At 41.1% G+C, this 14,263-nt stretch overlaps 1 protein-coding gene across 7 annotated transcripts; it reads right to left on the reverse strand.

Annotated features, from left to right (window-relative positions):
- Nucleotides 1-175: 175 nt before the first annotated feature.
- arhgap19 (Rho GTPase activating protein 19) lies at nt 176-14,196 on the reverse strand. 7 transcript variants are annotated; one of them, XM_084383110.1, is made up of 13 exons: nt 14,095-14,196; nt 12,402-12,676; nt 11,829-11,909; nt 11,437-11,646; nt 10,854-11,080; nt 10,391-10,477; nt 10,218-10,283; nt 9,868-10,074; nt 9,651-9,758; nt 9,411-9,524; nt 9,054-9,155; nt 3,313-3,357; nt 176-512 (listed from the first exon to the last, which is right to left on the reverse strand). In XM_084383110.1, the coding sequence occupies exons 1-13, from the start codon at nt 14,136-14,138 to the stop codon at nt 456-458; spliced, it is 1,623 nt and encodes a 540-aa protein (XP_084239236.1). In that variant the 5' UTR covers nt 14,139-14,196; the 3' UTR covers nt 176-455. The 7 variants fall into 7 exon arrangements, with proteins under 7 accessions (XP_084239236.1, XP_084239235.1, XP_084239240.1 ...); XM_084383109.1 differs by lacking the exon at nt 176-512 and adding an exon at nt 2,526-2,788; XM_084383114.1 differs by lacking the exon at nt 176-512 and having other exon boundaries at nt 3,295-3,357; nt 9,042-9,155.
- Between the last annotated feature and the right edge of the window lie 67 nt (nt 14,197-14,263).

Genomic DNA, 14,263 nt, shown 5'->3' on the forward strand with positions numbered 1-14,263 from the left:
CCTCCAATTGGCTTCTCTTCTTCTACTCTCCTGTGTGTTATCTGCTCTCTCTCTCTCTCTCTCTCTCCCGTGCAGCCGTACAGTGTGTTTGCCTCTCCCCTCCACTTTTCATTGAGTCATTGTGCACTGAACAGTGAGCCACTAGAAAAAAAAAAGAAAGGGGGGGACTCCCTCACTCCCTCTATCTCACACACACACACACACACACACACACACACAGAGCAATCATCTATCAAAAGCCTTTACAAATAACAGCACAGAGACTCCTCCCACGCCGCCCCCCCCACCAGTCACACACATACATGTACACACACACACACACGCGTGCACACACACACACAGCAGCAGCACCCGGAGTGAACTCACATCTATTCAGTGACAGCAGTAGCAGGAGCCGCCACCTCCAGTGACGGCAGCCTTTTTCTCTCTCTCTCTTCCCCTCTCCCTTTATCTGTCTATCTCTCTCGCCCACATGCGCTCTCCTCCCCTGGGGGAAGAAAAAGACCCCAAGGCTGCATGGACATGATGAGAAGAGAGAGAGAGAGAGGGAGGGAGGAAGGGAGAGAGGAGAGGAGAGGAGAGGAGAGGAAATCGTGATCACCCTGAAGCATCCGACCGGGAAGCTCCAGCGAAAATGCGAAGACAGAAACAATTTGTGGAGCGAAACATTAAATGCGAAATAAAAGGAAGCAGCGAAGGGAGTTCTGCTCTGTGTTAAATGGGATCATATTTTTTTTGCCACAGCTCAGTGCCAAGGCAGCACACCGGGCTGCAGGAACTTGGCTTAGTTGGGGAGGGAGGGTTTTTTTTTTTTGTGAGACTGGCATAACTGGAATGCCATAAGCTGCCAGAGAGCTTACTCAGAAGTCTATTATGAATTCACTGGCAAGGCTCTGAAATTCAAATGGAGCCTGGCTGAGTTTTTTTTTTTTTTTTTAATCTCCAGAGAAACGCTGGTTTGAGCTTTTGTGATTGCCATATTACCAAAGGAACAGAGAGAGGAAAATGTGCATAAAGTGGAGAGTAAAGCCACGGAAAGCTAAATCTAGCACCAAAACAGTACGGCTACACGACGTGATATAAAAAAACAATAATAATAATCATACGTTGTGATTGTGACATTCACGATTGGTGGGAATGATCATTTTTGCATCACAATACTCATTTTCACTGAAAACAATATCAAAATGGTCACAATTGTTGGCGTTTGTGGCAAACAAACATTTTTTCTAACACATGGAGAAAAAGATTTGTAAGCCCGGACATCTCTGCAGCACTGCAGTACTGCAGCACTTGGAGATTTAAATAATACTTCCATTAAATGTGCAACATTTAATCTCTAGGGATAAAAATGAAATAACTGTTGTGCTGCAACAGAAACGTTTTTTCATTATTGATTAATCTGTGGGGATTTTCCTCGATCAACCCATTAATGGTTGAGCTGTAAATTGCCAGATAATTGTGAAAATCAAACCATCCTATTTGAAGTTGAAGCCATTGGTTCAAATTGTGATTTTGTCCAAACAAAAAAATTAAAGGATTTTCAATTTGACGATTTTAAGACTGATCTGATTTGAGAAGCTGAATCCTGCAAATATTTGGACGTTTTGTTTTATTAATGGACTAAATCAACTGGATGACAGATCAAGTAGGTTCAAAATGATCTCAGATATAGGAGAGAAAGGCAAAAATAATAATAATGGACTCTTGTTTCTTTAACGTTTTTGCTTTGTTTGCATCAGTTTTCATATTCATCACTACATCATCAGTTATTTATGTGATATATCACAGGGTTATGAGGAGTGTAATTACATTTCCTCTGAATAACAGATTAGATTTAGCGTTTGTTTGCGGTGTGACGATCAGCGGCTGGAGGGCACAGTTTACCCAGCTTTTTATTTACCACCATACATGAGTGATTATTGCTCGTGGCCTCACTTTGTCTTCTCCCTGCAGACTCAGTATGACGGGTTAATTTAACCAGCCGCTCTTCAGAAGTGATGGAAAACAAATTGGCCACAGGCAGAGCCCGTCTGCGGCTGAATTGAATGACTCATTCAGCGATAATCTGCAACAAAGGGAGGGACGAGATGTTGACATCTCCAGGGGGGTGGACCCCCTTATTGCTGGGGCCTTAATAGCTTTCTGAGGAAGGGGCGGGTGGGGGGGGTGTGTTTGCTCCAGACGCGTCTGAATTGATTTCTGGAAGGACAGAACAGATGCTTTTGTTTCTAACGCGTCAATTCACAAAACCTTTAGGTTTGGAGAAGTCTGCATTTAATAACATTATTACAAAAACTCCTAATGCCTCGAACACGAGGGCACCTATCAAATCATAGAATTAGCTGATAAATATACAAAGTGTTTGATCTGATCAATTAAGCCACTGGATAAAAGGGGAGGGGGGGCAACTGTTGTTCTGATGTGGTTATTAAGATACAAGTTTACAATTACAAAGAAATATTCCCATTTTCAACTGTTTCGAGTGCCGGTGTGAGAGAAAATACTTCGATGTAAGATAATGCTTCACGTTTAAGCATGGCAACTTGATTCATTCAGCCAACAAACATTTATACAGCGGAAACGATTGCTCGATTAATCAATTTGTCTAATGATGAAATAAAATGCTGAAGTAAAGAACTTTTGTCTCCCTCTTGTGGCAGTCAGGTTTCTCTGCCTAAAGCTCGACTTCGTTGCCGTAGCCTGTGCGTAGCCTGACGAAAAATGCAGTTATAGTTGTTCCAGTGCAGGTAGTCTCCACAGACACACATTTAAAAACCCTGGTATACTGTGAAGATACAGAGAGGTTAATCCATTCATTGTTGTGTTGCTGTTTCATAAAGCCATTTTCAATCATGAATTTGTATGTTTTATTAAACAGTAGACTTGACCTGAATAAAAAGCCAGTTTTACTGCAGGGGACACCTAATGCCCAGCTCTAATTAAGGAACCTGTCAAATCAGATTTCCTGTCAAAGCATATAGCTATATTCAAATTTAGGTAAAAGTTCATCATATTAAAACTATGCTTCACCAATCTTGTCACTGAGGGTTGGTGCAGGGTCTTTATCTCAGTAAACTCACCTCTCATTTTGGTAACAGCTGTGTTTTAGCAAGCATTTGGTTTCAGGGATGCACGATATATATCGAACCGATAATGTCAAATTTACATTATACATTTACGTATTGGCTGAACAAATCCATATCATGCATCTCTATTTGGTTTGTTCCAAAATGAAAAGGTGACTTAAAGGAAATTAGAGGTTTAAAGTCAACACAGATCATCTCTCAGGCAGCACTGCTGACTCCCTACCAGCTCCTGGGACACCTCACTGGCTGAGCCTGACCTCTGACCTTCCTGGAAGGAGACACAGAGTTTCACGATTGGGTAATCGATATGATATATTATAATTACTTTAAGACAGACATACAGATTGATCTTAAAGATTTTACTACAGAGAATCTTATTTAAAAAATGTTTTTTAAAAAGGCTTCACACTTGAAGTTGCTTAAATTACATAGATCACAGTCATGAAAAGCCAAGATACACTTTGACTGAGATAAAATCAGGTATTGGCTCATGAGGGCTTTTATGACACAAAAAACTATTATAATAGTTGTATAGTTGATAAACTAAAAACAGAAACTTGGTCTGTAATATTTTCACCAGACCTCCACTTTATCTGACAGCTCCCTCTAGTGGGCAAAAGAGGCACCATGTTGAAGAAAAGTCTTTCATACTGACCACCTACTACAGGATAAAATTCACAAATAAAACAGAAAACAATGGAAAATGGATTCAAACATAAAAACAGACTTTGAGCGGGAAACATAAAAAGTTTTAATCCAAAGCAGTTCGCCAAGGAATCCAATGTACAGGGTTAACTTATTTTACACTAGAATACAAAAAACAAAAGGTTACCACAGTTCAGTCACAGATGAATTCATGGAGACACTGGAAGAGCTGTGATTGTTGTGAACAAATAAGAAGATCATCTTTATCCTGATAAGATGATGTTTATCACTTCTCACTGACCCTCATTAACAAAAGAAATAAGGTGCAACTAACCATTCAGGTAACGTCTAAAGGGACTCAAAATCCATCAACTACGATCTGTAACGCCGTTGTTCTCACAGTGTACAGAAGAACTCATCAGTGACCATGAACAGCACATCAGTTTCACATTTATATAAAAAAGGAAGGAAAAAAACAGACAACACTGACAGACTTAAAACAACAAGGCTCTGAAGGGCTGTCTGTGTCCAAATATAAAACAATATTTCACATTACACAGAATGGAACTGCTCTTGTCTTGGGGACAAAAAAGTAAACTTTAAAAATAAAAAAGGGAAAAGAGACCGAATGTACCTTAAATCTGGCTCATACATTTCTACCACAAAGAAAAAAGTAGTCTCCCAAACTGCGATAAATACAAACAATCCAATCTAGCTCTCCAATAAAACAGGGTTGTAAAGCTGCAGTCTATGGAGAACTGACAACAAGGGAAAATCCCAATCTGGTTTCAAAAGTTTGCTGAGATGAATGAAATCAGGATTATCAAAAAAAAAAAGAAGAAGAAGTCCTGCACAGACCATATGTACAGTACTCAGTAAACAAGAGAGGGGGTTTAGTGTCCATCTACACTTTACAAGTCATCATATTCAACACCTCAATCACTTTCAACAAACCATCATTACAACTTCCACAACACCTTCAAAACAGGATGCACCAGCAACAGAGAAACATTTCCAAACAAATTACATCACAGAGACATGTTAGACATCGTCAATAAAAGCCAAATGTGAAGAATTTCTCCAAATCCTATAAAAAACTGAATACAGTTGAGGTTCAGGCTGAGGTGTCACTGAGCAGGGCGGTGGATCACCACCAGCTCTGCAGCTGAACTCTGCTCTCCCGGAGGAGGAGCAGGAGAAACGCTCAACTCAACGCCTGAACTCTTAGTGAAAACTTCTTTAGCTGCCAGTGTTGAAAATATGGAACTGGTGTTGGTGCATCTTTACTTGCAACACAACAAACTGAGCAGACATCAGTTAAAGTGAAACTCTCGCCAAAAAGCAACCGAGGCTTTATTTATGATTGGGTATGAGTCAAACCTTCACGTACAAGCACACTCATGACCAAAGAGGCACTTTTAAGATTTACCGTAGTTTCGTTTTGGGGCAAGCTCATTTTGAACGGGAGTACATAGGGCATACCACGACGGCATCAAAATGTCTATTTTTAGACCACTAAGAAGGCTCCACACATCATGAAACTTTACTGGTAGCATCACCAGGGTCTCTACTCATGACACGAGCAGTAAGAACATTGTTTGTGTACACAAAGTGTGTGAAAAAGACGGTTTTGAACTACTTACGCTTAGCTACTGGGACTCCGGCGCGCCGCCGCCATTCCAGGCAAAAAGTGTCGATCTCCGAGTGCGGCCATCATGACGGAGAGTAACGGTGGGACGCTCCTCGGGCTTATTTCCAGATGAATTCGCGGATAATTCGTTGTTCTGTCGCTAGTCAAAAGCAACACTGACGTCCATGTTGACAAGGGAGCCACATATTACAAACAGTACGGCATCAACAGCCGGTGATGTCACGTAACCTCTCGCGTGGTTGTTGTTGCCGGAAGCCACGGAGTACACTACCGCTCACCCGACCGACACATCACAACACAACAGCGGCTGTTGATGCCGTACTGTTTGTAATATGTGGCTCCCTTGTCAACATGGACGTCAGTGTTGCTTTTGACTAACGACAGAACAACGAATTATCCGCGAATTCATCTGGAAATAAGCCCGAGGAGCGTCCCACCGTTACTCTCCGTCATGATGGCCGCACTCGGAGATCGACACTTTTTGCCTGGAATGGCGGCGGCGCGCCGGAGTCCCAGTAGCTAAGCGTAAGTAGTTCAAAACCGTCTTTTTCACACACTTTGTGTACACAAACAATGTTCTTACTGCTCGTGTCATGAGTAGAGACCCTGGTGATGCTACCAGTAAAGTTTCATGATGTGTGGAGCCTTCTTAGTGGTCTAAAAATAGACATTTTGATGCCGTCGTGGTATGCCCTATGTACTCCCGTTCAAAATGAGCTTGCCCCAAAACGAAACTACGGTAAATCTTAAAAGTGCCTCTTTGGTCATGAGTGTGCTTGTACGTGAAGGTTTGACTCATACCCAATCATAAATAAAGCCTCGGTTGCTTTTTGGCGAGAGTTTCACTTTAAGTCGAGCCATGAAGAGTAAAGCTGAAGGAACCGAGCGCTGCACAATTATTTAAAAAGGGACATTTAGTTGCATTTTTACTTTCTGCAAACACAGATCCAACTTTTTTATGTTGTTATGTGTCTATCGGAAATTACCTAATGTCCCTTTACTCACACACAATCTTTATAATGGTGTGTCATTTTCAACTTATCTGTTTAAATATTTGGGGACGGTACACATTAATGTAACATTAATGACTGTAAGTGACTAATGTTTTATCATGAAGTGTTATTAACATACTGTGTAAAAGCATTATAAACCAAAAAACAGTTTTGCTGAAACAGAAACTGGTGACGCTGTCCAAACATGTCAAGTTCCTTTCTTACTTTACTCAGACTCATCGTAAGAGCGCGGCCTCTTCTGAACACGTCTTCCTTGATACTGGAGCACATACACAGTACGTTAAGGATAAGTTCACCCAAAAGTGAAAATTCAGTCTTCATGTACTCACACCCATGCTGATGGAAAGTCAGGTGAAGTTGTGTAGTCCATAAACCATTTCTGCAGCTTCACAGCAAAACAGCGTAACAACATTCTCATAAACAACTGAAGTAGCTGGAGATTTGTTCTAAAATGTAAAACATCCAAAACAAAACAAAACAAAACATAATATTGTTGTACACAGCTCGTCAGTAATCTGAGTCTCCAGAAGCCCCGAGATTGTTATTTACACGCATGACGCACACTCGAGCTCATGCATCCACTTTAGAAGATTTTAAGATTTCATCTTAAAAAAACAAAGGGTGTAAATATCGTCTTTTCAAATCAATGCGGGATCTCAGGCCTTCTGGAGACTTGGATCGTATGGTTGTTCTTGGTGGTTGCTTTTGGATGTTTTAAAGCAATACAGAAATGTTTTGTGGACTACAAAACTTCACCCAATTTTCCATCTGCATGGAGGCGAGTCATTTTTGGGTGAACTGTCCCTTTAAGAAGAGATGCTATGACTGTAACAGATTACTGCTCATTTTGACCAGTGTCAATTCAAACAAAACACACTTTCAACTTTCATTTAAACCTTCGACGTAACAAATCCCTCAAACACTTTCATTACAATTAAAACAAAACGGACCTTCCAGCTGAAAAAAAAAGTAAAAAAAACAAAATGCTTTAAAATGATTTGAAGTCCCATGAGACATTCTCAAAATGTAAAATTTCATATTTGAGAAGGTCACAAACTGGAATCCCAGTCACTGTTTTCACAGTGAACAAGTTTGTGAGCGTAGTGAAGCTGATTAATCTGGTTTAAAACCTGAAACATTTGAAAAATAAAGTGACATCACTGATTCTGCACCAGCAGATATTATCATCCAGGAACCAAAGAGGTTCAAATCATCGTACCAAATCCAAACATCACAGTTCCCAATAAGTCTTAAAACTTAAAAACACACACATACACACACACACACACAGACTGTACAACATGTATAAATATTCTGCACTCTACAACAGACTGTACGCTTAGTTCGCTAGTGGTCATAGATTCTGATACAGTAGCTAAAAAAAACAAGTTTCAAGTGATAATAACTGGCACAAGCAGGTCTGAGCCAGCAAAGCCAAACCAAAGCCAAGAACTGATTATTGTTTAAATTACTCACATTCAGAAAGAGCTAAGCCTGTTTCAATTCAAAACAGAGCACTGTGATAAGTGTTGATGCTCATGAGTGAATAGTTTAAAACATGGTCTTTCAGCTGATCATATGATGTAGACATGGTTGACCTAGATGGCACGTTATTATGTAAAAGTCTTTAGTTCAATTAAAAGCAAAAGGCTGATCATTGATCGAATATTTTCATATATTGTTTATTAACCAAACAAGCTAAAAATATATTTTCTTTCTGACACTCTAGGTTTAATTATTGATAAACAGAAATTTGAAAAATTTCTGGAAGCAAAAACGTATTATGAGATATCACACACGGAGGTCATAATCGATTTTTGTATGAGGACATCCCGGTCATAGAACTTTACACTGAGGCCACTTGAGAGCAAAGCTACAGTTAATGATTTAACTCCAGTTTGTAACGCTGACTCGCATCCTGATGAATGTCCAGCAGTGAAAAAAATGAAGAGAAGAAGAGTTCCTGGATTTGGTTTGGCTATTCTGGCCAAGACTTAAGCTGCAATATATTAGTCACAGTTAAAGTAGACTCACTACGATAAAAAAAAATACGATGACAAACAAGAGGAATAGTAACATTAATACTGTCCAAGTCCTGTCCGTGACGAGGAGGAGGTGTCGGGTTTTACAGTGAGATCTCCTGAGCAGGAGAGAAACACATCCTGGCCACAGAAGGAGAGTCCTGCTGAGAGATGAACGGAGCGAGGAAAGGGGAGGTGGAAGGATGGAGGGAAAAAAGGCACCCTTAAAGTAACACTTAAACATTAATCACTGGCAGCAACAACTTTCAAATAAAAGGTTTCTCAACCAAATTTTACTATTTGAGTTGACTTGCATGTTTATGTGAACTAATGAGCTATAGGGGACACGATGAGTTCATGAATACAATGACAGATATTTACATGTGACATTTTCATGAGCATTTGTTGACAACAGATCAGTTTGAAATATGTAAGGGAGCGTTGGATGAGCTGTTAGGTGAAGAGCTGCATGCAGTAGGCATTACTATACTACAGGGTAAAAAGCATGTTCTCACACATTTGTTGGTACAAACTAAACGAGCCCGTTTAGTTCGCAGGCCTCTAAATGTAAAGTCTCGGCACTGATTTTTCTGGTGTTAGATGAAGAAGAACAGAGAAATACCTTGTGTCATACCTTGGAAACCTTCAGTACTTTGTTCTTATTGAAAGTAAAGTCTGGGTTTTTTACTACCAGCCCTGCCTTCCCCAACACAGGATTACTTAATGGGCTGTTCACCTGTAAACACACACACAGACACACACACACACACAGACACACAATTATTGTGTGATAGACACAAAAAAATTCAATTTTAGGTCACCAGAAAGTGGCAGACATGAGACAAAAGTTAACTATGATTCAAACAAAACAAAAATAATACAAAGCCAAAAATGTGTAGACACTGTCGAGAGAAAGTACAAATATATAATATCTAAATATAAAGTGTATTAGAAAGTTAAACTAACTGTGGTAAAGAAGAAAAAGACTCACTGCCTGCAGGATGACGTTCTCTTTTCCAGGTTTTCTTCCTGCCCTGATCACACTGTCAGGGGAGATGTGTCTGACCCGCCTCTCTGCCGTCAGCTGTTCACCACGAGCTTTGCGCTGTTACCAGAGCATCAAAAAAAAAAACAAAGTTGTAAAAGGGTTACTTTGGCTCAAAGAATATATGCCGTGCAATTTTTAGGTGACAAGTTTAAGTAAAAAAACAGACTGAGCAGCTTTTTGCACCTTGATGAGACCACCAAAGGAGCGGGAACGAGGATGTTTCTTGGTGGGAGCTGGGGGGGCCTGGTGGTGCTCGTTGGTAGGCGTCCCTGAGGTCGTCTGTTTGACCAACTGCACAGAGAAAAAGAGAACCAGGTTTTCATATTTAAACTCTACAACAAAGTGACTGGCATTTGGGAAGTTCAACAGCAGATGAGGCCAAAAAGACCAAGAAGGGAACCTGTCGGACGAGTTTCTTCTTCTTGGCCGAGTCCGGCATGTTGTGGTGGACGTGTCTGAAGAGCTCCTTCAGTGCCTCCTCTGTGTATTGTTGAGCCGGTGACTGGCACTGCTCCTGAGAGCTGGGGCCCAGAGGAGCCGCCCTCTTCAGGGGCAAGAGTCTGCGCTGGGCAGGGGAGCTGCTCGCCGCCAGCAGCTCCAGGTCATCCTGAGTAAGGAGAGGGCAGGTCAGTTCACTTTAAATGGAAGCTATTTTACATGTGTGAACAGGCAAGTATTGAGTATTTACAACGTTCATCTTCCCCCAAAAGATGAATTTGTTTAGAGAAACAACTACCAACTTTCTCTAACCTTGGTCTGCAGAGCCTTGTTCCCAGTGAAATGCACTCTGGCATAATCCCGCAGGTATACTGGAGCCTGAACAACACACAGACAACATGTGTCACTCATCCACAGGTTATCCATTAAACCAGTAGCATAGTATGTTTTATTTTTTTCTCTGCATGAGTGTGGTCGATAATCACCCTGAAGAGTTTCTGTGAGTGTTTTATGAGAAAGGCCATGCTGTTGTTCAGTTTCTTCAGATTGTCTTTCAAGTCACTGGCGGTCATCTGGAGAAGGACGGAAAAGAAGAAGTCAGAAACACAGACATTTTTTAATCAGTAAAGGGCAGAAAGAGAAAAAAAAATTAAATCAGTTAGAACAGATATACTTCATGATTTTTCTTTTTCTTAAGAAAGCATTTTGTTGCCTTGTTCACAAAATACAGCATGATCATTTATGTCCGCCACAGTAACTTTTCCAATAAAACTGAATTTTTTCAAATCCTCAAATAATGTGCAAGTAATGTGGCAGTTTTAAGGCAATTTTCTCAAAAGTTGATGAATAATTATGGTGAACAGGGCTCCCACATTGAAAAAAATCTTGATCTATGATTATTTGCAAGCCGTAAACCGTTATAATGCAGTTCTAGACCACAGGTCTTACAGTTCTGGGCCAGAGGACGTGCGGGGCAAACATGAGGGCCAGGTTGAAGGCAGACATCTTGTTCTTGTCCTGCTGCTTGGCTGTGTGGTAGAGCAGGTCCAGCAGCAGTTTGAGCAGTGAGCGGTTGGCCTGAGGTAACAGCAGGAAGAGGAGCTGCAGGGCCTCGATTTGTCGCTCCTTGTTGGGTATCGCAGTCTTGTTGCCCTGTTCGTCGAACAGAGTCATATCTGAAACGAGGGTGGAGGGAAGAATGTCAACACCAGATTCACTAAAATCACTATAAGAACAGCATTGTCTTTTTCTTTAGGTTAAGCAATTATAAAAAAGGACACAAACATTTAAATCTTCCTCTTGCATTTGTCCTGAGAAGTGCTTTTAAAGATGGAATCACTGGCATATGTGGCACCTTGACCGATGAATTTCATGGGTTAGGGTTTCAGAGTGTGCTTCTTAAAATATGCTGCATTTTATATACGTAAACATGTTGCAAACAATGACATCAACATGAAAGAATACCCAAGTATTAGGAAATGTATCATCCCTAAATAAAAATACAACAGGATATGTATCAGTGTTTTCATACCAGCTATCTTAAGGTGTGCATGGAAGTGTCTGTGTGTGAGCAGGGGCTCAGGCAGCTCTCCAAGGAAAGTCTTGAGTAACGTGGCGACATCGTTGGGGTGAAAGTCTCCAGACTCCAGGTCGACGTCGGCCCCGCTATTGAGGAGCTCCTTCAGGGTCTGCTGCCGAACACTGTTTCCTGGCACCCTGAACAGTCCCTCAACGTGCAGATCTGAGTGCATAAGAGCGGGTGGACATCGGCAAGGTAAACTTTCAAACATGATCAATCCAAACCTGTTTCTTCTTGCAATAAAATATGCCAAGAATACTATTCCAAAAACAAAACAAGAGCAGTAAAATTGACAGCAAACTAATGTGATTAAGAAATCTGTGGGTTTTATTTCGATGGCTCACTTTTTGTGAGGTACTCGATGAGCTGGTAGATCTGGGCAATGCAGCTCTCTGTCAGCGGGGTTCCAAACACAACACCTTTATCTGTGAACGTATCAGAGGAGACGAGAGTTACTGAAAGACCCCTCAAAGAAATAACTCTTCCATTGCTCATACATGTGACTTCCAACAGGAAAGTCTCATCACTAACGAGCAGGGTAACAAGGGCCAAAAGCTGATAGTAACTGACTGATGGGATCTCGCTGACCACATTAAAGAACACACGTACATGAGATAAACAAACAGGCTTCAAAAAATACACAGTGAACAGGTAGCAGTATCTGTTGGTGTGTGTTTAGAACTAGATGTTTAATTCCACTGTAAAGACCTGAAAGAAGAGACGGATATTCACCAAGATGATCTGCTTGCTGCCTTTTGTCTGTTTACCTAATCTGGTGTGGCTAAATCATCACTGATGGACAAGACATGATGGATTCTGGTCTTTCGAACGCTCTAAATACCATTTTGTATACACATACAAATAGTGGCTGCTAGTAGTAGTAGTTATTTCTGCATGGCACATTGTGGACCTCTTACCTTTGCGTTTGAGGAAGTTCAAAGAGCGAAAGAAGCCTCCATTTCCACCTGTCGGGGTCTTGGGGCTCTCCTCGCCAAGGAGCTGTGCGAACTCAGTCCCAGGGAGATCAATAAGGCGAGTGATGTTACTAAGCACGAGCTCCAGGAAAATGTCGGGGTTCTCATGGCGGAGTTTCTCCACAAAAAAGTCCGGGTTGAAGATGACGGGTGGTCGGCCAGCATGTGAGCCCCCCGGTGATTCCTCATGATTGGTCACCATACTGCAGGCTGTACCTCTGAGGGAGAGACACGGGGAGCTTGTAAACACAGTTTTCAAATTCTGTATCTGTGATGAAATAGTTTTCCTGTCTCTCAGGGAGCTACGCTTGATGTATTGATCTCCTGACGGTGTGCTCACTTTGTGTCTGCCTGATCGTGCTTTGGATACAACTGATCCAGTTGCTAAATGTTTAAGATTGACATGCACTGCACCTTTAGAAACCTTGACCCTAATGATAAATAATAATAGACTTTATTTATATAGCACCTTTTAACAGAATAAATACTCAACAGTCGAGCCAAACACAAGGAAGCCTCATCTAAGGTGAGCTAAAACAAGAAACAGAAAATGTAAAAGTAAAAAGGACAAGTACAAGGAATAAAAGCAATAAAAAAGTCAATAAAGGACGATGAGAAGAAGACATCACGTCAGAGGAATTAAGACTCAACGTCAGTCATGAGTTAACACTGAGAAATTCCCTCTTTGGTTAGAATAACAATTCGACCACCAAAACTTTCATTTACTTTAAGGATCCCCTGAACTTTCTGATTATTTCTAGATCTAAGTGACACTATTATAGCTTTTCAATGTGTTCTCAGACTTATGCACAGGTCTATTATGTCCCAATTCAATAATGAGGTGGACAAATCTCACCTACACATGAGCAGTGTAATAGCCCAAACTCATTTAACCATGATGACTGTCTCAGTCTAATTTCAGACTGTAGAAGGGCTCTTTCTAGAGACAAAGAGGACAGCAAACAACCGGATGCAGTACTCCTCATAACAAATAAACTGATGTGTAAAATCGTCATACCCCTGGAGTTAAATCTGACACCTTTACCATCATAGACCTCACAAAATAGTTCAAAGTTTCCACAAAGCTTGAACAGTAACTCACAAAGGCAGGGTTTGTTACAAGGCTACTGATATTATGGTCACAAATGAACAAAAGGTACACGTATGAACAAACAAAAGGAGCAGTGGATTAACGTTACTGTCGCAGTACTGCACCATAAACCGAACGTTAGCTAGCTAAATTAAACTAGCTAACACAAACTGTAATCTATGTCATGTGCAACTTAGCTCGTCCAACGCCACCAACTCAAGGTGCAACAGCTCACACCGCTAACGTTGCACTCGACTAAAGCTTAACTATTTTCGAAAAAAACGTTTACATTGCCAGCAACAACCTCTGACCACCAAGTTTTCGCTAACGAACCTGTTTTCTAAGGTTAAGCAGCAGCTAACGTTAGTTAGCTAAATGACTTCCTTGAGCTAACTGACTGACAGTCCTTGTCAATCAGTCAGTCTCACCAACGTATGTTTACCTGTTTTAATTCTGTCAAATTAAGCCTCAGTCGTGAGTAACGTTAACTTTGTCGACCTGTAAATACAATCGAGATTTATCAAAGTCGTTTAAAATAATATTTACCTTCTATTATGAGTGTTTTCGTCGACATCTTTACCCGCAGCCATCTTCCGTTTGAATCCTCCGCTGTTATTCTCCAGGCCCCGCCCACCGCGCCAACCATTGGTAGTTTGTTGAGTATGGGCGTGACGTATGGGCGCTGATTTGCATGTCCCTCGCTGCGATTGGTCGG

The sequence above is a fragment of the Pagrus pagrus genome (assembly GCF_965226575.1).
Source record: "Pagrus pagrus genome assembly, chromosome: 2".
NCBI lineage: Eukaryota > Metazoa > Chordata > Actinopteri > Spariformes > Sparidae > Pagrus > Pagrus pagrus.